The sequence below is a fragment of the Nycticebus coucang genome, chromosome 9, assembly GCF_027406575.1.
Source record: "Nycticebus coucang isolate mNycCou1 chromosome 9, mNycCou1.pri, whole genome shotgun sequence".
NCBI lineage: Eukaryota > Metazoa > Chordata > Mammalia > Primates > Lorisidae > Nycticebus > Nycticebus coucang.
The window spans coordinates 24933366-24960573 of NC_069788.1; the positions used below are offsets into that span (position 1 = coordinate 24933366).

Genomic DNA, 27208 nt, shown 5'->3' on the forward strand with positions numbered 1-27208 from the left:
TTCGTGACCTCTGATAAATCCCATCTTGAATATCCACAGCCTTGTCCCCTCCCACAGTGTCTCTGAGGTTTGCCGTGTGATTTGCTTTGTCCAGTGAAATAGTCACAAATGTGACAATAACTGATACTCGAGAAATACCTGCACATTGGGGCTTAGCCACTAGGAACTTTGCTGCTGCCATGGAAAATGTCCAGGATGTATGCTGAAGATGCTACAGGAAGACAGCCACAGCATCTGAGCCAACAGTGCAGGCTCAGCAGCATCTCGGCGTATTCAGCCTCAGTAAGAGCTGCCAGATAGCAACATGAGTGATCTCAGACAATACCACAAGAGGAGCCATTCCGCCCAGTGTGCAGAATTGTGAGCAGAGGAATGGTCACTGTGTCAAGCCATTTACTTTGGGGTGTTTTGTTACTTAACCATAGATACCTGATATATCCAGGTATCAGATAGGATGAGCCTTTGGTGCTATTGACATTGAAATCAATAAATGATAACTAAGAGTGATCTATCATATACATTAAAAAAAATCACACTACTCTCTGCTAAGTGATGAAATAGTAAATACGCAGAAGATAATCAGAAAATGGATTTTCAATGCAATCACAAACGCAAAAGTATCTTTGTGAACTTTCTGTGCTGGATTACCTCTTTATACTGTATAGTCAAAACCAAGATATACATTTATATGTTTGTGTTGTATGTGTGGGGAGAGAGAGAAGGGGAACGAGAGAATTTTATTTGGGAAACTTACTGAAACATGATTTTCTATGAAGCATATGCTGGAAAATCTTGCACAAAGATTCTTCACTTTGTTTAATGTTCCTACAGGTGCACTGTACTTGAAGGACAGTCCCGAGGGTCCCTACGTAAGCAGCTTTGCAGTCATCACTTCCTGAGCAAGTGAGGTCCTGTTTGCTTAAGGTCCTGATGCAAGTCTCATCTCCGTGGCACTTTCTAGTCACACGCTGCCAGCATTTTGACTGAAATGTACTATAGCGCCTCCTAGATAAACGGTGAGGAAAAGGAATTAGCCCCTGAATAACATTATTTCACTTAACACGTGCTTTCTCACCTAATGAAAGACTGATATAAAACAAAAGACCTCCTGGATGCCAGTATATAGTTCAAAACTTAATTTTTCCATTCAAATTTCCCAATCGGAAATGTGGAAGAAAAAGTAGAGGAAATTTGTGAATTATTGTCCTTTTGTGATGCAAGATAAAACTATGTTTGGGAGTCCCTGGATGGATTTTCTTTCATTACTAATTTTATTTCAATTGGTGATGATTTGCAGTATGAACTACTTGAAAGATTTGTTAGCAATATGTAAGCTGGATGTAGCTTTGTGGCCACTGTCTCACACCAAGTAATTTCAAATAACACGTTTGACCTTTCAAGTCAGTCTTCCCATAGGATGGGAGGTGCTGTACACTTTCTCAACATTTCTAAGCAGTCTAATTTGAATTTCAATATGCTTTGAGGTTCTCTGGCGGCAAAAGCTAATGCAAAGCAAAACATTATGAGCTTATTTATTGGTGATGAGGGTAATCCATTAGAACTGTATCTATTCATAACTTTTCTGATTACAGATTTGATTCTTGCTGTAATAGCTTTGAATAAAGATCTGGTTAATATACTATAACTTTTTTATTTTCACAGTAAGAATATATTCTTCTTAATGCAATCAAGAATATTAATCTTCCAACTTACTATTTGTTACCATCAAACATGCATGAAAGCCCTGTGAATACCTAACATTTCTCATGAACTTATTTGTTCATATATAGTCAAAGCACATTGTTTTTAATAATCTCATAAGGTTTATAGTTTTATAAATGATTAAATTATGTTCAATTCATTTGAACATATAATGAAATCTATAAAAATCTCATTATATATTCAAAATTACTACATTATTTAAATGTATGCAAATTTAATATAATGAAATTAATTGGCATATACTAAAATTTATAGTGAGAAAATATTACATATTTCTTAACATTTAACTCTGAGGCCAAAAGAACAAATATGTTCCCTTAATGCAATTAAGACTTATATACAAGACGTCATCTAAGTGTAAGTTTTGAAAATACAGATTCACATTTAGAAGGTAGTTAGGGAATAAATCTATGTCTAGATGCCATTTAGTCTTTATTAAATGTGTGTTTTACTAAGTTCAAGATTTATCTACTCAAATAAGTTATTTCATACTTAAAAAATGTTTTAAAATTTTGCTAAAATAATAAACTAAAGAATATTCCATTTCTTTTTTTATCCCTGTGTGTTTGATTTTTTCTTATAGATTCTGATTATCATCTCTTTATTGAATGTATGGCATGTAAATATTTTCTCCCATTTTGTAGGTTGTCTTTTGGGTCTACTGATTGTTTTCTTGCCTGTCCAGAACTTTTTAATTTAATCTAGTCCCATTTATTTATTTTTGTTGTGGCTGTGATTGCCTTTGAAGTCTTCTTCAAAAATTATTTGCCTAGGCTAATATCTATGAGTTTTTTCAAGATTTTCTTCTAGAACTCTTATAGTCTCATGCCTTAGGTTTAAGTCTGCTATCATCATGAATTAATTAGACTAATGGCCAATAAACCTGTGAAAAAATGCTTAATGTCTCTAATCATCATGAAAATATAAATTAAAACCACAATGAGGTGTCACCTAACTCCACTGAGAAGGATTTTTTTTAATGAATCATAACTGTGTACATTTATGGAATACAATGTGCTGATTTGATATACCATGTGGAATGCTTACTCATCAAATTGATTAACATAACCATCACCTCACTTACTTATTTGTTGTGGTCAGACATTTATACTCTGCTCTTAATAGTTTTGAAATGTACCAGTGCATTGTGCACAGTAGGTGACCTCACCTATTGAGAACAGCTTTTATCAAAAAGTCCCAGAACAACAGACACTGATGTGGATGTGGAGAAAAAAGAACACTTACACAAATTTACTGAGGGTGGGGCTGAAAAGTGTTATGGAAAGTAGTATGGAGATACCTCAAAGAACTAAAAATAGACCTACCATTTGACCCTGCAATACCATTACTGGGTATTTACTTAAAGGAAAAAAAAAAAGTCATTGCACCAAACAGGCTCACCCACTGGAATATTTATGACAGCAATGTTCACAATCATAACAATGTAAAATCACTTACTGCCCATCAATATATGGGTGAATGAGTAAAATGTGGTATGTGTATACCACGGAGTACTACTCAGCCCTCCCCCCCCCAAATGGTGAACTGATACCTTTTATAGAAACCTTGATGCAACTGGAGACCATTCTTTGAAGTGAAGTATCACAAGATGGGGTAAAAAAAAAAATCACAACATGTACTCACTATTTAACTGAAAGTAATCAATCAACACCCAGGTGTATACTTGTGAGTAAAACTTAATGGAAAGCAGGCAAGTGGAGGTGGACAGGAAGGAGGGATGGGTAAATTTAAACCTAGTTCGTACAAAGCATACCATCCAGGGAATGGGCCCACTTAACACTTAGTACAAAAGCAACTCATATGACTAAAAAAATTGTACCCCCATAATAAAAACAAGATATATTTGAATCAACCATTTAAAGAAAAGAATATTTAAGAGTTTTGTAGAGTCCCTAGAGTTTTCCAGATATACTATCATATCATCTGTGGAGAGCGAAAGTTTGATCTCTTCTGACCCTATAGGGATACCCTTGATCACCTTTTCTTCCCCAATTGTGGTGGCTAAAACTTCCATTACAATGTTAAAAAGCAATGGAGACAATGGGCATCCTTGTCTGGTTCCTGATCTGAGTGGAAATGATTCCAATTTAACTACATTCAATATGATATTGGCTGTGGGTTTGCTGTAGATGGTCTCTAGAAGTGATCAAGGAATATAGCAGTGTCTCAGGTTACAAAATCAACATTCATAAATCGGTAGCCTTTATATGTACCAACAATAGTCAAGTTGAAAAGACAGTTAAGGACTCTATCCCATTCACAGTAGTACCAAAGAAGATGAAATATTTGGGAATTTATCTAACAAAGGACGTGAAAGATCTCTATAAAGAGAACTATGAAACTCTAAGAAAAGAAATAGCTGAAAATATTAACAAATGGAAAAACATACCATGCTCATGGCTGGGAAGAATGAACATTGTTAAAATGTCAATACTACCCAAAGCAATATATAATTTCAATGCAATCCCTATTAAAGCTCCACTGTCAAACTTTAAAGATCTTGAAAAAACAATACTTCGTTTTATATGGAATCAGAAAAAAACTCGAATAGCCAAGACATTACTCAGAAATAAAAACAAAGCAGGAGGAATTATGCTACCAGACCTCAGACTATACTACAAATCGATAGTGATCAAAACAGCATGGTATTGGCACAAAAACAGAGAAGTAGATGTCTGGAACAGAATAGAGAACCAAGAGATGAATCCAGCTACTTACCGTTATTTAATCTTTGACAAGCCAATTAAAAACATTCAGATTCCCTATTTAACAAATGGTGCTGGGTGAACTGGCTGGCACCTGCAGAAGCCTGAAACTGGACCCACACCTTTCACCATTAACTAAGATAGACTCTCACTGGATTAAAGATTTAAACTTAAGACATGAAGCTATAAAAATACTAGAGGAGAGTGCAGGGAAAACCCTTGAAGAAATCGGTCTGGGTGAGTATTTTATGAGGAAGACCCCCCGGGCAATTGAAGCAGCTTCAAAAATACACTACTGGGACTTGATCAAACTAAAAAGCTTCTGCACAGCCAAGAACACAGTAAGTAAAGCAAGCAAACAGCCCTCAGAATGGGAGAAGATATTTGCAGGTTATGTCTCCGACAAAGGTTTAATAACCAGAATCCACAGAGAACTCAAACGCATTAGCAAGAAAAGAACAAGGGATCCCATTGCAGACTGGGCAAGGTATTTGAAGAGAAACTTCTCTGAAGAAGACAGGCATGCGGCCTTCAGACATATGAAAAAATGCTCATCATCTTTAATCATCAGAGAAATGCAAATCAAAACTACTTTGAGAAATCATCTAACTCCAGTGAGACTAGCCTATATCACAAAATCCCAAGACCAGAGATGTTGGCGCAGATGTGAAGAAAAGGGAACACTTTTGCACTGCTGGTGGGAATGCAAATTAATACATTCCTTTTGGAGAGAGATATGGAGAACACTTAGAGATCTAAAAATAGATCTGCCATTCAATCCGGTAATCCCTCTACTGGGCATATACCCAGAAGACCAAAAATCACATCATAACAAAGATATTTGTACCAGAATGTTTATTGCAGCCCAATTCATAATTGCTAAGCAATTCAGAGGCTATCACAGGGATTCTCCAGGACTGTAGCAGAAGATCCCACGATTGGACATTAAAACATTGTATTTGATATGGAGGCTCTGAAATACCATGCTGTGAAGGTTGAATGCTTCAAGACAATTAAGGAGCACATCGAGGGCCCTGGCATTAGAATAAGGCAAAGCTGGGTAGACAAGTATGGCAACATCCAGTATTTTTGCGGTGATTTCTTTTTAAAAAAAAAACAGCCTCCCAAGTATATACCATTGAGTACTACTTAGCCATAAAAAAGGAAATAACATCTTTTGTAGCAATTCTGATGGACCTGGAGAGCCTTATACCAAGTGAAATATCTCAGGACTGGGAAAACAAATACTACATGAACTCTCTAATAATTTGGAACTAATAAATGGGCAAACATGGGCACAAAGAGAAGTGAAGGTCATGGGAAATCAGGAAGGTTGGAGGTGAGGTAGAAACCCACCTGTCAGGTACAATGAACACTATTTGGGTGTTGGGTGTGCTAAGAGCCCTGAAAAGATTGTAAAAGCTATCCACATAACAAAAACATTTGTACCACCTTAAGATTTTCAAACAAACAACAACAACAAAAAAAAATAGTGTTCTCTGGCCCTGGCATGAACATTTCATTGTTAATGTAGATAGATGATTGATAGATAGATAGATAAATGATAGATAAAGTAGAAATATATCTAGACACATAGATAGTAGTTTATCTGTAATAAGAAAAGTAGTGTAATTGAATATGTACCATTCGAATGTAGGAGATACCATTATTTTATGTATAACAAAAACCACTTGTTGGCAGTACTTAAATTAAGGCCAGTGCTTACTTGTCATTGACTTTAAGACTCATTCTAAATATGTCAAGGATGTTAAAATGTGTAAAAAGTATTTTATCTTAGAATCAATGAAATGCAGTATTTCTCTAATAAGAATTTTTGAGATGATAAATGAGTTGGAAAAATTTAAATTGCATTATAAAATTCTTTTATCAATGCCTTTATTATTCAGTCAAGAAAAGCAATTAGTGAGCCTTAAAATAACTGATACACATTTTCATGACAAGATCCTCAAATAAAATTTTCTTAAGAATGTTGACATCCTAGATGAGAAGTTGAAGAGATATGTAAATACTCTCTGCCGATCCATTATTTCAGAGAATGTGCATTTTAGGAAAGCTGTTATCTTTTTTGACAAATGTTTACAAGATCTGGATATACTTTGCACAGTAGAATGACTGAGATTAAGAGGGTGGCCACAGTAAAAGCTAAAAGAAAGCAGTTATCAAGAACCTTCAGGAGGCTGATGTCATTAAATCTTTTAGTCTTTTGCAAGTAATTGAAAAATATGAGAAATCTTGCCCTAAGCTATCACACACTGAGCAACTCCTCCATACAAAATGCATACTTTGATCTTTAAAAGAATTTGATATATATGGAGTTTTGTTCAATTATATCAAATTAAGTAAAACAGTCTCTGGTAGAGGCCACTTGAGACGCTAATAAATGTAAAGAATTACTCAAAAAAGAAGCAAAAGATGAATCAAAATTATATGACTTTACACTGGCTGTTAAATAAAGTTTCTTCCATGTAGTAACATCAATATTACGCATAGTCGTGACTCATCAAAGTTATTCTACCCTGTGTTTTCTTTCACTCTTGCCGAAAAGGCTGCACTTGACTGGATTTCTGACCACACCGAAGATAGAATCATCTTGAATATGGAACAAAGTGTGTTAATGAAGACCTCAGTGAAGAAAGGAGTCAAAGAGTATTGGATGGAAACCATGATTCCCTAAATGGTTACATGGAAAGGTAGAATCTAGTGTCAGTTATCAGCCAGAGTGAAAGTTTTAGCAAGGAAACCAGATAGTTTGTGATTCTGCTCCCTTTCCATTGTACTTGGGGTAAAAGCTGAAGTCCATGCAGTGTCATTGAAAGCCCTGCGTGACCTGTGCTCGCCACGCCTTCCCCTTTACATTTCTCATTTCGTTTCCTATTGCTCCCCACAGGACAGGCATTTGTGTTTCATATTTGCTGTTTCCTAGACTCGTAGTAAGTATTTGATCAATGTATTTTCTGAATGTACAAATAAATGACTGACATTACTTCCCTGAGAAGGAGGGTTTGAAGTTGTGCAGGAGACAGTTGATTTCTGACATTCATGGATTACACGTCTGTTTGGGAGGTCCAAACTACACTCAGGCTACCTTCTTCTCCCTGAGCTCCAGACTAAGACAGAAATGATTTATTTTGAAGTTTGAAAAGTCACCTTGCCAAAATTCTATGACATTTAACACCCTATATAATCACACCAAAAAAGCAAATTAAAAATCTGATCTATAATCCAGGTCTGTCAACCAATTCATTAGCCTATCTTGAATATATGATTTTGTTAATACTATTTTATGGCTACCAAATTTTGGTGTACTGAATTTTTTTATTCTGAAAAACCTATTATGCATTTGAATTTCACATGTACCATTGATTCAAAATATGAATTGTCCGGTTTTATTTACACTATGTTGGGTGATTGTGGGAACTCTTGATGTAATGAGATCAAGTGCTGGGACTGGACTGTAACAAATAAGGTGACGAAATAAGAAAGTAAGGTATGCATGTTTTTACTCACCTGCATAATTCATCATTTCGGCAGCTGCGAATTACATTGAGGCAAGTAGGGGGTGGACCTCTGTTCACTGCACATGGCTTGCTGTGAAGAGCTTCTTTGGACTGCTGACAAGCCATATCAGATTGAGCGCAGTCACAAAAAGCCAACATCTGGGCAATGTTAAAAGGCGTATTTTGATAGAAGAACCGTATGGCTGCTTGGCAATGTTTCACATCACACGGATTTCCATTTGCTGAGCAAGCTTTAAGGTAAGGGGCCAACTGTGCATTACAGGCCACATCTTCTACACACACCTCTACCACTTCCAAACAGGACCAGCCCCCACTGAATCCTGCAAACAACGAAATGTGCAGATGGTGGAAAAGTAAACACAAACCCGAACAAACAGAGACTGCAGACCCTTGGGAAAAGTCTCAGAGCAAAATACAATGATGCATCAATGTGCTGTTTTTGGCAAACATTACTTTTTTTTTTTTTTTTAGGGTTAGTATGAATTTACTGAGCATATTCAACTCTTAGAATCATCTTTCATCTACACTGGATACGTACTGTAATCCAGATGGCTGGGAAACGTGGAGGGCAGAAGCTGAGCTGAAGGAGAAATATCCTACTTCAAGTTTCTCAAAAGTAAACAATAAATCTTCAGAAATTGCATTGGAACAATGATACGTGGTGAGTTCATTGGTCAAGGCACAATGATTCTCATTCTGTTGTACTTTTTATTGTGGTGGGAGGCATTCTTGAATAAAGTCTCCTCACAGATATTTTTGCATAGAATGAGATCTACATTCCAGAAAACACAGGTATATGTGAATGCCCCACCCCCCACATTACATGCTTAAACAAAACCAGTTGGCCGTAAATGATTTAAGTGATCAAAAATATACATGAAATGTAACCAATATTTTTTTTATTATAAATTTCTCCCTAACCCATCAATAAATAGATGATGAGTAGGCAAAGTAGTTACTTTGATATGTCATTAGTGGAAGACAAGTAAGGATTTCGTTCCATTGTGTAGTATTACAGGGCTATACAATTTATTTTGTATTGGCATATCTTTGAAATGCCTGGTGATGACATTTTAAATTATATTGTGTAGTATGTACAATCCAGATCAAAAGTATAATTTATAAACATTACCATGATGGGAAAGAGTAGTTGGATTCAATTTGAATGCATCCTCCTTCATGTTATCTAAAAGTACAACAAAGGAAATATTTCATTATATCATTTTCCTAGGAGAAGTTGGGGCACATTATGAACAAGTAAACAAACAAAACACACGAGTTCATATAACACTTACTTAACCCTGGATATTCAAAGTCAGTGCAGTACAGATGAATAAAACAAACTTCTGAAACATCATTCAAGAAACTTAAACAGCTCTGCTGTAAGGATTCAGTTACTTGAATATTTAAACAAATGCTAACAACTAGAACATGTACCCTGAAGTAAACAAAGACTTGTCTGGAGAGTAAAAGCAGAATAAATATTGTCTGAACTCTCCCCATCAAAATCGCCTCCCAGTGGGATCTTAATTACATTGAAATGCAATATAAAAACTGTTTCCACCTCTGATTATCTCACCTGCAAGAGTTCTTAGAAATTATCATTTTAGAATTAGAAAATCTCATCAGGGGAAGTGAATTCAGGTGACCGTCTGTCTGTAAAATCGTTCCTTCAAGGAACATCGGGAGAAACCCTGCTATGGACCAGGTGACAGTCAGAGGATGCAAAGCTGCATCATGAAGTACCCACTGCTTGGTAGGAAACACAGATAAATAAACCAAAGCCAAAAGAAAATGCAAGCAGCACTAATGGATGTATCCATGAAGGGGTAGGGGAATTGGATGATTCATTTAAAAATGAAAACTATTCTTGAGATACTTTGCTAAGAAGAATATGTTCCAGCTCCATCCAAAGAGGTAAAGTCTCCATCTTTCTTTAAGGCTGCATAATATTCCATGGTATACATGTACCACAATTTGCTAGTCCATTCGTGGGTCGATGGGCACTTGGGCTTCTTCCATGACTTAGCAATTATGAATTGGGCTGCAATAAACATTCTGGTACAGATGTCTTTGTTATATTGTGATTTTTGGTCTTCTGGGTATATACCTAGTAAAGGAATTATAGGATCGAATGGCAGGTCTATTTTTAGATCTCTAAGTATTCTCCAAACATCCTTTCAAAAGGAATGTATTAGTGTGCATTCCCACCAGCAGTGTAGAAGTGTGCCCTTTTCTCCACATCCACAAGAATGGAAGAAAAATTATCCAATGTACTCAGCCCTACTATGAAGCTAAATTATAGCTTTCATATGAAGGCTATAACCCAACTATAGCACAAGAATATGGGGAAAGGGCCAAGGGAGGGGAATGGAGCGGGGGAAGTCTGGGTGGAGGGAGGGTAATGGGTGGGGCCACACCTATGGCGCATCTTAGAATGGGTACAGGCAAAACCTACTAAATGCAGAATACAAATGTCTACATACAATAACTAAGAAAATGTCATGAAGGCTACGTTGAACAGTCTGATGAGAATATTTCAGATTGTATATGAAACCAGCCATTGTACCCCTTGATTGCACAAATGTACACAGCTATGATTTAACAATAAAAAAATTAAAAAAATGAAAATTAAATTTCTACCATAGGACATTAAAATATTAACATTTATTTATTTATTTATTTTGCAGTTTTTGGCCAGGGCTGGGTTTGAACCCACCACTTCTGGCATATGGGGCTGGTGCTCTACTCCTTTGAGCTACAGGTGCCACCCTAAAATTTAACTTTTGTTATAGTACAAATGTCTCCTCTTGATTCCATTTGTCCTTACCTAGGCTGTGTGTTCATGGTCCCTGCCTACCAGTCTATTGCACACAGAAGATGGTACAATCACAGGAAAACACTTTTTACCCCCAGTTTCGTCACAGCCTTTTCAAATTCCTCCTTGTGTTGTCCTTTCTATTCTCACTATATATGATCTTTCATTGTTATTGATCAAGTCTTAGCTTAAGAACAATGGTACATGTGAAATTTAGTAAATGTAGAATATAAATGTCTTAACACAATAACTAAGAAAATGCCAGGAAGGCTATGTTAACCAGTGTGATGAAAATGTGTCAAACGGTCTATAAAACCAGTGTATGGTGCCCATGATCTCATTAATGTACACAGCTATGATTTAATAAAAAATAAAAAAAAAATTAAAAAAAAGAACAACTATTTCGTTTTGAGTCCAGCCTTCTGTGTCTTTGAGGAAGACCCAGACACTCCCACTTCTGTGTTATTATCCCATGTTGAATGAAAACCCAGTAGACATATCCTAGTGAGTCACAGCTTTGGTAACAGATACTAAAGTCCAAGCTAGAAACTCTGTTATGGATTAACACCTCTACATTGGAACTGATGGGTAAGGCTGTGCGACTGACTAAAACATATTCAAGAAATGAACCTGAGACAGAAAACCCTGGTTTAGCTCACTGCTATGGACTGAACGTGCCCCTCCCACCCCACCTCCCAGATTCATATGTTAAGGTTCTAAGCCCCTGTGTGGCTATGTTTACAGGTGGTGTCTCTAAGGAAGTAATTAAGGTTAAATGAGGTTGTAAGGGTGGGGCCTTAATCTTCATGATATTAGTGGCCTTCTAACAAGATATCTCTCTCTCTCTCTCTCTCTCTCTTTTTACTGTCTGGCCCTTCTCTAGCATATATCAAGAAAAGGCCATGTAAAAACATAGTGGCTGACTATGTACAAATCAGGAAGAGAGGATGCCACACCAGAAGTAGACCTTGTTGGACCATGACCTAAGACTTCCATACTCCAGAACTTTTTAAGCCATTCAGCCTGTGATATTTTGTTATAACACTCCGACCAGACTAACTCACTCACTATATGAGTAATTGTTACCAACACAACAAAACAGTAATTTTTACTGTGGGAAAATACAGTCTATCTTGGGTGGTATTACATTTTTATATGCTACGAGTAATATGTTATAATAAATTATTCACACATTAACTGCTAATTTCACATAAAATTAGCATTTAATATCTAAATAAGTTAATATACACACACACATTTCCCAGAGGATATTTTAAACAGTAGCTTAATTGCTAAAGAGGAGCTGGCTGAAGGGTAACATGTTGAAATAAATAGTAGTAGTCACCAACCAGACTTACATCTGAATTATAAAACCACACACAAATCCACCAAAAAATACACAACATTCCCTCATACATATATTAACATCTCATATTAGATTCTCTCTCTTAACATGATAGTATCTCAAATTAAATTTATGTAAATATTTTGATTTAAATTTTATAATTTGTATTTTGCAAGCCTGGCTTTTCTCCAATCCGTTTCCCTATAGAGCCTGCTAGTGGATGGTGTTCATTTCACATATATTTTTTATTTATTTTTTTTTTCATAAACCATTTGACACATTTTTATCACAGTGGTTAACATAGCCTTTCCGGCGTTATCTCAGTTACTGTGCCAAAACATTTACATTCTACATTTACCAAGTTTCGCAAATACCCCTGTAATATGCACCACAGGTGTGATCCCACCGATTCCCCTCCCTCTACCCACCCCCCCCCCTTTCCCACTTCCCCCTATTGTTAAGTTGTAGCTGGGTTATAGCTTTCATGCATTTCACATATAGAACACACCGTGGTAGCAATAGAGCTGTTTATGTCGACCTTGTCAGCTTTGCAGCTTTCAAAATGTTAATTATTCACCCTTATGCAACACTTCTCTGAATTTCATGCTATCTGGTTGTGCCTTCCTCAGAGTTTTTCACCAATACTCATCACTGCCTTTGGTACTATTTCAATATCCTCCTCCACCTCCTGTCTTATCATTGTGTAGGATTAGTGCTATGCCTCAGGGAAATACGCACCTACCATCCGTATTGTATTTCACATTTGATAACCACAGCCCTCTGATAGTCACCTCGGCCACACCTATGATCAATTTCTAGACCTGATGTTGTCTTGAACTTCTTTGACAATTGCACATATAAATTATCTTATCCTCTCCTAAAAAGTTCATATTCTTTCATCATTGTATTTTTCCACCTCTTCAAATTAACTCCTGAACACAATGACCAGCCTACTTCACATATTCTAACGCATGAATAGTTTTCTGTCATTGTTATTCCCTTCTTTTGCCCCCCCGCCCGTTCCCCCCACTTCCTTGGGAAAACTGCAACCCTATGAAATTTTACTGTGTGGTTTTTCTCCTCACACATGTATACTGTTGAGTTTTCTCATACAAAAATCACACAATCATGCGAACTAAATCAAAACAATAATGACCCTCAATTTTTCTTCTAATATCCACAATTTCAGGTATCACATGACATTATGCATTTACCTTAAGCCTCAAGTTTTACCACTTCCTTCATCATTCTCCTACCATAATCTCAATTTATATTTTAGATGAGAGCCCTCAAATGAGAACTCCTTTAAGCTGGAGGGCAATGCTGAGAAAATGGCATGGAAGATCCATGAGGGCAGAGGCTAAATCTTGTCCTTTTATCTGTGTTTTAAATATTTCCAACAATATCATTCAATAAACACATTTGAAAGAATATTGGAGGAATATTATACCATTTAATCCCTGCATGATCAATGTTTAGCATTCTATCTAAATTACTTTCATCAGCATACAGTCCTAAAGTTTTCCATCTTAAAAAAAAAAAATTATTCTTCTCTTTACCCCCATTTCTTTCTCTAGCCATTGCCCCATTTCTTTCCCCTCTACAGCAATAATTGTTCACAGTGCTGTCCGTATTTTCTGACTCCAAGTTCTTTCCTGTTCTTTTTTTTATGTGCTCTCCAAATTCCACTGCAAATCCTGCCATTGTGCTTGGCACTTCCCAGAAACTGTTGTTATCAGGGTTGTCTCTAACCTCCACACCATCAAACGCAGTAGCTAACCCTTAATTCCTCCACGAAATCAGTTGACCCTCTTCAACTTTCACTTCTACTTGAAACACTTTCTTCGTACTTTCCTGTTTCACGCTACCTCTAGCAGATTCTTTCCTTGCTGCTTCCTCTTCTTCTCCCTCATCAGGAAATGTTGAAGTATCTTAGAGGTCAGTCTATGGACCTCTTCCATTTTACCTCTTAACAATCCATGAATATAAAAATATATCCAGAATCTGATACCATCTCCCCCCACTACCAATCCAGTCCAAGACACCACGTACTTGGTTTGTTAATCCCAACCTGAAACAGTGATCTGCTTGAATCCATCTTCATAGTCTTCTTGGAAGTCTGGAACTTGATTCCTTTGAGCATCCTGTACACAGATGTTATTAAACAAACTTTCCCAAATTTGAATGCACTCTCCTTCTGAAGGGTGGCTGCACTGACATTTCCCCAAAATCGTTTCCTTCAGACTTTCTCTTAATGCTGCACACAATTGGCCTCCAACAGGAGTCTTGCACTGGTCCACTTCTTTTCCACAGGTTTTCTTAAAATTCTCATACAACAGAATGCAATGTTCAGATTCCTGGCAGACACGTGCTGCTATGGCACAGTCATTCTTTTTGTCAGCTCTTAATGATGTATCTTGGTGATGGAACCATTGGGTGATATTTGATTGTGAAGCCAAATCTGAGGACAGTGTTGATTCTTCTATAAAGAAAGTAAAAAAATAAATGAACGAAATTTAAATTCATTTATTTATGACATTTTAATATGCTTTTAAAGTATAGACATATTATCTACAAAAGAATTGAAAAATTACTTTGAGAGCTGTTACAAATGACCTTGATTTTTAAAGGTGAGAGACAAAACATTGAAAATTTATAGTTTATGTAACCACATAGTCTTAATGTTTAATTACCTTCAGAGATATTTTGTCTTCATCGTTTACTTTTGTCTTCTTGATATTTTGATGACGATCTTTATATTTGCTAATGATTATATAACTTCTAAATATTAATTTAATAGTTTATGGATGGACACATTACTTAGATGCTCAAAATATGTTTAATGAATTTAACTTATTTATATTATATATTTATTTACCATTGATAAATGTCAATTTATTTACCATTTATTTACCATAATGTCAGGCATCATGTTTTTGTGCTTTACCATGTTAAAACAAACAAAAAAATGAAATGCCAAAACTGATTTTCTCAAAAATAGAAAAGGGTATGTCTATATTTGCAGAGATTGTTTTGAAACTTCAAAGGAGACTGAGATCATGTGTGCTTGGAGTGATGTCAAAGGGTTTGTGGAGGATGCTGTAGTTGAAATACAATTAAGGGTAAAAATTCAATGATCATTTTCTTCCTCACTCCTGCGCATGAGCCATGAGCAATCAGATAAATGTTTTTGTGAACATAATGACAAGGTTAGGTGAAGCCTAACTGTGAGGTCCTTTAGATCTTCTTTAGATCTTGTCCAAAAGAAACTTCCATTGGTTATAGGTTTTTCATATGCCTGGCTGGTTGATATTTCCATATAGTAGCATTTACTAAATTTCTATCGTGGAAAAATGGTTTTAGTGTGTGAACAGATTTCAATTTAACTAATCTAAATTTGTATATAATTACTGGCTAAAATATTTTGTTTGAACTTGTTATGATTAAAAATGGCCATTTAGGGTGGCGCCTGTAGCTCAGAGGAGTAGGGAGTAGGGCGCTGGCCCCATATGCCAGAGGTGGTGGGTTCAAACCCATCCCTGGCCAAAAACTGCAAAAAAAAAGAAAAGAAAAAAAAAGGCCATTGAAATAGAAATATCTTACCATCTTAATAAAAGCTCAGTGAATATTTTAATAAGCATTTTAACATATTCCAGCCTACGTAAATGTAAAGCTAGTAAAGCCATATAAATTAGTACACTGATGTCACTATTAGGTGCTATCTTATTTCATTTCTCGGCATTTATAATTATTGAGTATTTTCTTCATGTCCTCTATGTATTGGCTTAAAAAAGTCTTTCTGTAGTTTCTTCTCTTATTTTCAGAAACTTCTTCATGCCTTTTTCCCAACCAGATCATAAAATTGTTCTGAAAATCCTTTTCCTTTCACTTTATATCTTTCCCTGTCCAATCTCACTCTCCTTTATGTTTTTATCTCTTTGTGAGCCTTGACTCCTAAAGCTGTATCTCTATAATAAATTTCTGTCTTCAACTCAAAAATCCCTGCTTCTGAAATCTAGCTTGAAGAGGCATGCCTTTTTTGTTTAGTTTTCTTTTCTGGGTTTTGTTTGTTTTTAATTTATTTAACGATTATTTTTTTATCATGGGAAACTGAAAAAAAAAAAAAAAGCCCAAACCCAGTCTTTATAACCAGAATGTTATAAAGCATGCCTCAGATGCCATGTTTCCACAATACAACTCACCACTTCGTCCTCAACCCTGTACTTTTTTCTTTATTTTTTGTCTCAGTTTACAGTGATACTGTTGTCCCAAGCCAAACTGGAAATCATGTTTAATACAGTTCATTCTCCTCATATCCATCTGGTCACCAATTCTCATTGATTATAATTCATAAATACATCTTAAATCTGGCTTCTGCTTGTAACCGTCAGGACAAATGTGTTGGTTTAGGATGCATCACCTCTCTCCCAAATTACTTTGATGACTTCTTAATTGATATCCCTGGCCTGTGTCTTTCTCTCCCCTCCATTCCGTCCTCTGCATTACTCCAGTGTTATCTTTTCAAAAGCTGTTTCTGCATTCCTCTGTTTAAAATATTAATAGCTCCTCATAACAACAGTAGAAGTCTAATCTCCTTAGAAAGATATGTAAGTTCAGCTTTCCTCCTTTTTTATAAACATCTAGTTTCTTTCCTATGTAATTTAACACTTCTCAGCCTACAATTCAGCATAACAAAGGATTTGTTGCTCCTCAAATGTACTACTTTTCATTCAATTTCCTATGTTGACAATACCCATTTTGTTTAATCTCTTCAATGAATCCAATTCATCCTAAAATCCCGTCATTATCTTTTCTCTGTGATCTCACTTTGTGTGTATGAGTTTTAATTAAGAGTCAAGATCATACAAATTTTTTTTGATGACATTGGAATTAAACTAGAAATCAAAAGCAAAGATATCCCAGAAATCCCAGATATTCAGAAATAAAACCACAACCTTCTAAATAAACCATGGGTCAAGGAAGAAGCTATAAGGGAAAGAAGAAAATATTTTGAGTCGAATACAAAATAAGATAAAAATATATCAAAATTTATGAATGTATCTAAACCAGTACTTAGAAGGAAATTCCTTGTATTAAATGCTTATATGAGGAAAAAAGATCTCAAAGGAGTGATCCACACTTTCATTTTAAGCAGCTAGAAAATTGGGAGCACCTTAAAGTCCAGTGAAACAAGCACAAAAAGAAACAATTAAGAGCAAAATTGAGAAAGAGAAAGTAAAAGAAAGCAAGAAGGAGACAGCAAAAATTACCAGCCTCTGAATAAAAGTAAGGCCGTCACTACAGCTTCTATAGACACTATAAAAGGGAAATTAGAGAATACTAAGAGTAGCTTTGGTTCAATATGGAAACAAAATTAAAAGAGTAAAATGAAAACTTTAAAAATAAAAATCCCACATTAATTCAATAAATGGAAGATATAAATTACCAAACTTCACCCTCAAAGAAACCGATAACTCAAATAGTCTTAATATAATTATAAACACATTGAATTTATATTTTCATTCCTTCTAATGGATTCTGACCCAGCTATTAAATAAATCACTTAAGAAAACCTCTATTAATTAATTTCAGCATATAGTTTTTACATACTTTTTTGGACCTGTACAAATATACTTCACTTTTTGGTGCCATTTATTAAATCAGTCACTAACTAATTAAATCAAACATTTAAGGAAGAAACAATATCAATTATTTATATCTCATTCAAGAGTATTAAAAAGAAGAAAATACTTCCCAATTAATTAGAAGGGCCAGCATTACCCCGATAACAAAACTAAATCCATTATAAAGAAAAAGAACATGCCAATATTCTGCAAGAACATAGATCCATCAACAAAATATGAGCAATTTTAATCCAGCGACATGTCATAAGAATAATATATTGTGATTGAGCAAGATTTAGCTTTGAAATGTAGAACTGGATCAACATTCAAAATTGTAATGAAATTGACCACATGAAAAGTAAATTTAAAAACATGATCATGCCAGGAAGGGTCATGGAGGGTGGGATAAAGAGGAGTTGGTTAATGGGTCGAAGTATATAGTTAGGTGGAAAATCTAAGTTTAATATTTGATAACACAGCAGGGAGACGATAGTTAACAATTTATCATATATTTCAAAATAGAAGAATTAACATGTTGTCAACACAAAGAAAATGTTTGAGGTAATGGAAATAGAGACAAAAAAAATTGCAAAAATCATCATTTATCTATTCCTGATTTAAAAAAAAAGAAGTGATCCAGAAATAGAAAGAAATTTCCCCATCCTGATAAAGAGAACCAGCATAGAACATACTATAGGCTCTTTATGGTTAAAAACTGAATTTTTTTTTCCCTCAAGTAGGTAAGGAGGCAAGATGTCCACTTTCAACAATTCTATTTAGCATTATACTGGAAGTCCAAGTCAGGATAATAGAGCAAGAAAAAGAAATGAGGTCTTCAGATTGGAAAAGGACAAATAGAAGACAAAGCTATCTATGTGAAATGTCTTGTAAATTCTACAAAACATACTAGAACTAAAAGTTGAGTTTAGCAAGCCCAAGATATGAGGGCCTTACGAAAACCTCAATTATATTTCTATATGCTAGCCATAATCGATTGGAAATTAAAATGTAAAATATATGTGTATATATATTCACACACATCAAAATGGTAAAAAAAAAAAAAAAAGATGAAGTGCTGCTGAGAATGTAAAACAAATGGAATTTTTAGACATCGATGGTTTTATTAAATATAAATTACAGTTTGGTAATTTTTATAAAGTTAAACATGCACATATCGTATGACCCCACAATATCATACCCAAAAGAAATAAAAACATATGTCTGTGTTAATTATGTATGTGAATATTTATAGATGCTTTTAAAAGTAATCTCTAAAACTCTAGAAATAACACGAATTATTTTCAATGATGAATGGATAACCAATTTCTGGTATACCCATATGATTTAATACTACTTATCAAGCAAAAAGAACAAACTTATACATGAAAAATTGATGAATATAAAATCTATTTATGTTAAAAGAAATTGGACTCAAAAAGCTGCATGCTACGTAATTCGATTTATTGAAATTTTGGAAAAGACAAAACAATGGAACAGAAAAATGTTCCATGAGCCCACGATGAATGATTGGACAATAGGACCCGCTAATGTAGATGAGTAAATCTACATTTTATGTTTTTTTATTTTATTTTATTATTTTATTTTCTGAGACAGAGTCTTACTTTGTCACCCTTGGTAGAGTGCCATGGCATCATAGCTCATAGTAACCTCAAACTCTTGCACTCAAGTGATTCTCCTGTCTCATGCTTCTGAGTAGCTGGGAGTACAGGCACCTGCCACAACGCCCTTCTATTTTTGGAGATGGGGTCTTGTTCTTGCTCAGGCTGGTGTCAAACTCCTGAACTCAGGCAATCCACCCACCTCGGCCTCCAAGAGTGCTGGTATTATAGGCACCAGTCATTCTGCCAGGCCTAAATCTACCATTTGTAGGTGGGAGAAGGTTGATTGTGAAAGAAAAGATGAGAACTCAATGGTAACAAGTGCATTCCCTATTGCTCACTTTTCAGGGAGCAGATGGGAACATTGAGAATCTGAAAATTGTCCACTTCAGGACTATTTGGTCCCACATCTTTTCAAAAGTCTGGGTATTCTCAAAGGTACATGTTGACTAATTGGATTGCTACCATTTTTCAGCGTTATCCAGATTAAATGTCCCTATGCAAAGGTAAGCATAATGCTAAGAAATTAGTTGCATTTGGTCTCTCCTAGAAGACTCACTTTTCCTGAACAACAGAGATTATATCTTTTTTGTCTTCTATAACCTAGGTATCGTGCAAAACGAAAGTAAGCCTCTCAGCTATATGTATTGGAGGTGTGAATTTGTAATTCTAATGACTCAAATGAAGCTTAAACTTGGTGGTTAGAAAGTAAAAAAAAAATATGTTATGAACTTTCTGTACTCCCAAGTCACATGGAGGATTAACTTAACCTCTAAAAAGTATTAATTGCATTACATATATCTGAGTAATTTTAAAATTATAATTCTCTTTTTGATAGTTGTAAATATTTCTTATAACAAAGCATTACCTGACTCATTGATGCATTTCTTCCCAAGCAGTTTGTTCACGGTACAGCGGAGGTCATCAGTGCAGAGACACTCTTTAAATTGGAAATTGCTTTTCACGAAGAACCGGATACCCACATTACAGTGTGATGAATTCTTCATCTTACAGGGGTCACCTGGATTTTATAATCAAATCTATTAACACTCCTCATATTAATCTGATTATAATTTTGAGCCCTTCTCCTTTTCAAAATGCTTTACCTGAGCAATTCATTAGTATAGTAACACTACCTGGGATTGCTGCAGGATATCCATATAAGTGACATTTTAAGCAAAACATCTACTTTACTGTATTTTTTCCATAGACTACTTCCTAAAGCAGAATAAAATTTTCTGTGTTTTAAAAATATCTTTGTATCTACCTAGAATGCCAAATTTTTCTCATCCGTAATAATTAAATCTGCCTTTACACAAAGTAACCAGGATGCTCTCTAAATTTAGCTATTTTATCTGCTTATTTGTTTTATTAGCTATTTTGTCTTAATCTGATGTTTATTTTACACTCCATTCTAGGGTTGTAATAAGAGATGTACAGGTGGCTCTAAATTTATGAAAAATTAAGTGGTTGATAAAGAACTCAAAAAATATTAAATGAATGTGTCTGTCGTAATTACCAATATTTTACTTTCTGCTTTAATTTTAAAAGCCATTTAACATTTTCTTTACTATTCTGAAGAAAACTACTTGAGTTTGTTTCATTTGTGCATTTAAGAATATTTATATTTCAGCTTCATACATGGAATCATTATGCAAATATTATTGCAATTTACTGCAAATGTTTTGTTATCTGTATACTGAAATTCACAAGTATATTATAATTCACAACACACTAAATGTAATATTTAACAATACATTGTAAATCGGCTTATAAAACATAGTAAGAGGTTTCAGCATCAAAAACAAATAAATATTCATCCTTTATCCTCATCTTAAAATTATTTTGTTAGTTGGAGAAATTATATCTTTGGAATTCCTTTTCCTGAGCAATAATATGAATGTTGGATTAGCTAGCTCTAACTTTGCAGGGAGAGTGAATCTGAGTCTCCCATGTACTTCCGCAGGGTAGAGAAGGGGACGGACTTTCTCTGCTTCCTCCACGTCCTGTGCAATTCGCTGGGGTCACGTCACGGAGGAGCCCTGCTGGTGGAGGTTATGTACATTGGCATTGTTAGGCCTATAGATTTCTCCCTCTTGACCCAACAGACTCCACCTTACATATGTTGGGAATTAAAGGAATCACATGAAGAGAGACAAGAGCCATGAGCTGCACAGAATTTACCCTCCATGGAATGGATGGAGAAACAGAGTGAATTATAGAATTTTTTTTTTTTTATTTTCCCATTTGGATTTCTCTTACTGAATATCCCAGAAAGTTTATAAGATTATTTAGAGTATTATCATATTTATAATATAAGATGATACAACTTGTTACATTAAAATAGTATTTTTTGAACAGTTTCATGATGGCATTATTTAGAAGAACATCCAGCTGGGTAAACAGGTTATTGCGACCTATTTTAGTGAATGGATTCCTACTACATGTCTGGTGTTTTATTCAAAATTTATCCAGTTTCTTGAATATTCAGCACAACCTTTTTTCTTTTTAAGCATATACAAGTCACTCTCTAATCTTCACATTTTTGCTTCGTGATCCTCCCACAAATGTTTGACATGTAGGAAAAGTTAAAAACACATGTATTATATCACTTTTTCTTGCCTCAGTTGAAATATAAGACACACAGCAATTAATTTTACCAGAATCATTGCAGGCATTTTCCATCACTTCCCACGCGTGCTTACATCCATTTGTATCATTTAGACATTGCTCTCTTAAATCTGTGCAGTCCTTGTTTTGGGAAGTGTATTCATCTTCCAAGCTCAGCCCCATAGCTTGAAAAGCAACAGAAACAATGTTTTTGCCATGTTATAGTTTGGCAGCCATTTTCCCCAAGTTTAAGTTATTAGTAATAAAGAACACAATTAAAGAAAATAAAATGTGATAAAATTACTGTAAGTCTGGAATAACCTCCCCCCAGTTATAGAACTATAGTTCTCCTATACAAGATTCCTAAATGAATAGTTCACATTTGCTTTCATGTTTTCTCGCTGCTCATTCATTCCTCGATTTACAATTTATTTTCATGACTATTGTTCTATTGAAACTGCTCTTTAAAAATGTCATTAATGACATCCTAATGTCGTATTTAATAGTTTTAAATTTTTAACTCACCTACTTTTAACATGGGGCCTGTTTCTGTTGTGGAAACTCTCTTTCCTTTGGCAACTCATCCTACTATTTCTCTTGATATTTATCCTCTGGGTATTTTCTAGCTATGGTCAGAATCTTCCCCAAATCCTCTCTTACTCCTCTTGTAAAGAATTTAACGTAGGTTCTGTCCTGATGATTTGTAAATGTATAATTCAATCCTTAAATTTCTAGTGCCCTAGTCATAGCTACATAATAACAATTAGCAATAACAAAGAAGATATATAATAACATAGATAGATAATAACATCTCTACCTGGATGCTCCAGACGTACTTCACGACTATTAATATCTTCAACAGTGTTTTCATCATCATTGCTCCCTGGTGGACCATTCTACTTCGTCAAACTAGAAACCTTGGATTCATGGTAGACTCCTTTTTCAGGCTCTACTTCTCTCCTATATTGCCATCCTTGCAAAGTTCATTCTTTCACTTGGCACATTGGACTAGTTGGTCAATTTGCCTCCAGTTTGAATCCTAGTCCTAATTTTATTCAGATAGAGTTTTTGCACCTCCCAATCTACCTGAAGCACAATTCTGGTCTGCCATTTCTCTGTTTATAGGTGCCTTCTCAAACGTGGCTGTCGTATTCCTCCCCATGTGCGTCTAGAAGTTCTCAAACATTTAGTTTCCCATTCCGAGCTGTCTAACACCTCTGAGCATTTACTGTCTTGTCCCTGGTAACTGCTCTCTCTCTATTTTTTTCTTCTTAATAACATTTCTTATTTTTTAAATGCTCCACACAATCATTCCCTATTTTAAGGAAAGTTTCCATGAATTCTGTATCCTCTTTTTCCATACCCAGATGGAATTTGACATTCCTCATCTGTTTATATAGAACTTCGGGATTCTCAAAGTATGCTATTTACTATTCTGTAGTCTGTGCATTCATGTACTCAGATTGACCACTGAGTTTTAGGGCTTTACTTACTAGGCAGGCATTAGAGGTAATTTATAAGTGAATTTCCATTGTCAAATACAATGATGCATTATAGGTATTCAAGAAATGTAAGTTGACTTATAATACCAAATATATTAGTTGTTTATAGATGAGTGATATATAAGTAACTGATAATATAGAAATAAAATAACATCTTTCAGATATTTACAAATTATTTTTGCTGGAAGGGAAATGATCCAGAAAGTTTTCTAAAAACAATAAACAAATGAACAATGGTAATTTAACATGTTATAGATTAGTCAAATTGATTCTGCAAACTGACATTAGCTTAATCAATTAATTAAAAATGTAAGAATCACAACTGAGTTTTAGAAACAGTTATATGATCTATCATCAAGAGACCTCAAGCTATGTCTTAATCACAGCCAAGTCATTTGAATTCTTTAAAAGATGATGTTAGTTGTGAATCACCTATGACAATGTGGTTATGGGCTTCAAGGACAGTCTTGAAATCTTTTATTTTATCTTACCTCTCTCCAAACCTCATCTACTAAAGAAAATTCAAGACAACTGATAGGACCATGTGTACCTCTTGCTGGGTCACTGCATTTGGAGATTAGGCCCCTGGGAGTGGCTTGATCACATTTTTCTATTGAGGGCTGGAGTGAAAACTGACATATCACCTTTCTGTTTCTTCATGTGTTCGTGGAAAACTTCACTTAGCCAAGCTCCTGTGCTTCTAATTTGGCAGGTCCAGAGAAAGTAAAGGAGTGCTCTTTCTATCCTGGCCCAAAGTAGCTTGGTCAAAATTAGTTTACTAAAGATCCCCAAATAAGGGATTTCGTGTCATAAACTCACTTTATAGGAAACGGGCATTTCATTTGCCAGCGCTCATTATATTTTATAAAAAGCTGTCTCAAAAACTTGTAAGTGATGGTTTCCAGGAGGTACCATCAAAATATCACTGGTAACTCAAAGTGATTATTTATGAAATCTATATATCTTTTCTATATATGTTTCACTTCCTTTCAATTTTTCTATTTTTGATTGAGTAATCGACTCGATTGATTAGTTTTACATCATTTTCTATACCTTTCACTCAGACAAAATATTGAATCAACTGAGAAAGAACAAAAATTATAACTTTACCTTTCCAAAATTTGCCTTATTTATTTCTGACTGTGATCTGTGACTCTAAAATCAACGTAGGACTTTTTCAAATTTTCTTCTGAAATGCTCAGTGAAAAATAGGTCCTATTTCTTTCCTTCCTTCCTTCCTTCCTTCCTTCCTTCCTTCCTTCCTTCCTTCCTTCCTTCCTTCCTTCCTTCCTTCCTTCCTTCCTTCCTTCCTTCCTTCCTTCCTTCCTTCCTTCCTTCCTTCCTTCCTTCCTTCCTTCCTTCCTTCCTTCCTTCCTTCCTTCCTTCCTTCCTTCCTTCCTTCCTTCCTTCCTTCCTTCCTTCCTTCCTTCCTTCCTTCCTTCCTTCCTTCCTTCCTTCCTTCCTTCCTTCCTTCCTTCCTTCCTTCCTTCCTTCCTTCCTTCCTTCCTTCCTTCCTTCCTTCCTTCCTTCCTTCCTTCCTTCCTTCCTTCCTTCCTTCCTTCCTTCCTTCCTTCCTTCCTTCCTTCCTTCCTTCCTTCCTTCCTTCCTTCCTTTCTTTCTTTCTTTCTTTCTTTCTTTCTTTCTTGACAAATTCTCAGTCTGTTGCCCTGGGTAGAGCGCTGGGGTGTTGTAGGTCACAGCAACTTCAAACTCTTAGGCTCAATTGAGCCTCTTGCCTCAGCTCCTGAGTGGCTGGGACTATGGGTTGTAAAAAAAAAACAGGTTGTATTCTTAAATTAACAAGGTGAAGAATGCTACACCTTATATGACCTTCCTAAAGATTTCTGAGGCTCATTAGTCAATTAAAAGTTCTGGCTTATAAAATTTCACTCTTTTTCATATTTCTTTGGCAACAGAAATGTCTCTCATTACAAGATCTATTCAGATGATAATGAGCAAATATTTTGAAGAATACATATGGCCAATGTTACTACAGACTGTCCCACAGTACAGTTTTGGTCCTTATAATGTTAGAAATGATTTCCCTCCATGCAATTTGTTGTCAAGGTTAAGTAGGAATTAAAAGATTGAAGCAAAAGGCCATAGACTTTCCAGCTAGAGACTGGAGGTTGTAATAAATTTATGTATTCTGCGTCATTTCTCTGCCTGATCTACAAAAATAAAAGTCTCTAGATTTCTCTTTATAACAAAAATAGATGTAAAAATATTTATTCAAGCAATTCAAAAATGTGAAAAATATTTTAGAAATAAATATAGTAAGGAAAATTTTGGAACACTGAAGAACAATTATGATATTTAAACCAAAGAAAAATAGAAACCACATAAAGGATTCCTTTCGTTTTCACTTCATTATTTTACTTAATTTATTTTGACTCTTCTTTTATGTTCAACACGATTTAAAATAATCTTTTTTTCTTGCCTAGAGTTATGCCCTTATTCATCAATGCATATTAGCTTAAACAGAAAATACCTTGGTTTTATTGTTAATGTTGAGCTACAATCACAACTGCCCCTTTTACTGAATTCAAGTTATAAATTTTACCAAATCTTGAAGAAGGTATAAAAGTTTCTCCTATCACACATCCAGCAATTAGATTTTCATGAATTCTATGTTAGATGCAAATGAATTTTTTCATCAGCATTTAGAATGACTTTATAGTATCCAATATGAGAGAAATAAATCTATCTTTAGTTCAAAAAATTGCTCAAAATGTGAGGCATTTGCTATGATGTTGCTGTAGTAGTCTAATAAATGACTCTGACTTAGTAAATATTAACACTTTAGGGAAATCAGATACTTTCAATTAATATTATTTTTATTTAATTTCAAAGAAAAACAGATACAATAGATAATAATTTGAAATATGTTATCATATAACTTGTAAATGTGTTCTGGAAATTTAATTCTAAAAAGTTCTAGCCCCTAGGTGAATTTCATAAATCCTAAAAAAAACAACTTAGAGACATTGGATTACTTTATATACTAAAACAGAAGGAATCTGAGAAAATAATTCAATTATCATAGTATGTATTTTCTATCAAGTTAGAAATAAGTGAAAGTGAGTGTGCGTTTTGCAAGAGTAATAGACCATATTTAAGTGTAAATTTGTATTGTAATTGGCACTTTATATTACAATACCCTATTACTTAAGTTAAATTATATGGCATTTGATTTACAAAGAATTGGTATTGTATTAAATTCAGATAAACCAGAAACACAGTTCACTTACCCAGCAAAATGAGCAGTATCATTTTCGATAACTTGGGGCTGTTCATCTGGAAGAAAGGCAGATGTGTTTACTCCAACCACCGTCTTAAGAGAAGCTGTCCAGAATAAGGCTCAGCTTCTGCTATAGCTTCCCGAGAGCATTACCAGTTCAAGTCAGCCTCCTATGTCATCATTTCCTCACCAGTCTTTACCGAGCTGTGAACTTTCCTAATTATATTAAAAATCAGTTATTGTCCTGAATGGATTGATCTTGGATGTAGGACACGATGCTTCTCAGAAAGACTACAAGCCAAATACTAAGGGAAATGTTACCTATTCTGCACATTCATGAAAAAGTTTTATTTTCCCTTCAACCTGTGTAATACTTCCCAAGATTTTCAAAGACACTTGCCTGTGCTCACTTTCCACTCCATTAATAGCATCATTAAAGCAATAACATGTAATTTGAAGACA

General features: G+C 35.0%; 1 protein-coding gene across 1 annotated transcript in view; it reads right to left on the bottom strand.

The window, feature by feature from the left end:
* Positions 1-26812, bottom strand: part of GFRAL (GDNF family receptor alpha like) — a 54350-nt gene extending 27538 nt beyond the window's left edge. The window contains exons 1-6 of the mRNA XM_053603584.1: positions 26757-26812; positions 22054-22188; positions 20262-20420; positions 9120-9173; positions 7977-8307; positions 755-1005 (exon numbers count right to left, since the gene is read on the bottom strand). Of these exons, the coding sequence (XP_053459559.1) occupies positions 755-1005; positions 7977-8307; positions 9120-9173; positions 20262-20420; positions 22054-22188; positions 26757-26802 (976 nt within the window). The 5' untranslated portion in view covers positions 26803-26812. The remainder of the gene's footprint in view (positions 1-754; positions 1006-7976; positions 8308-9119; positions 9174-20261; positions 20421-22053; positions 22189-26756) is intronic.
* Between the last annotated feature and the right edge of the window lie 396 nt (positions 26813-27208).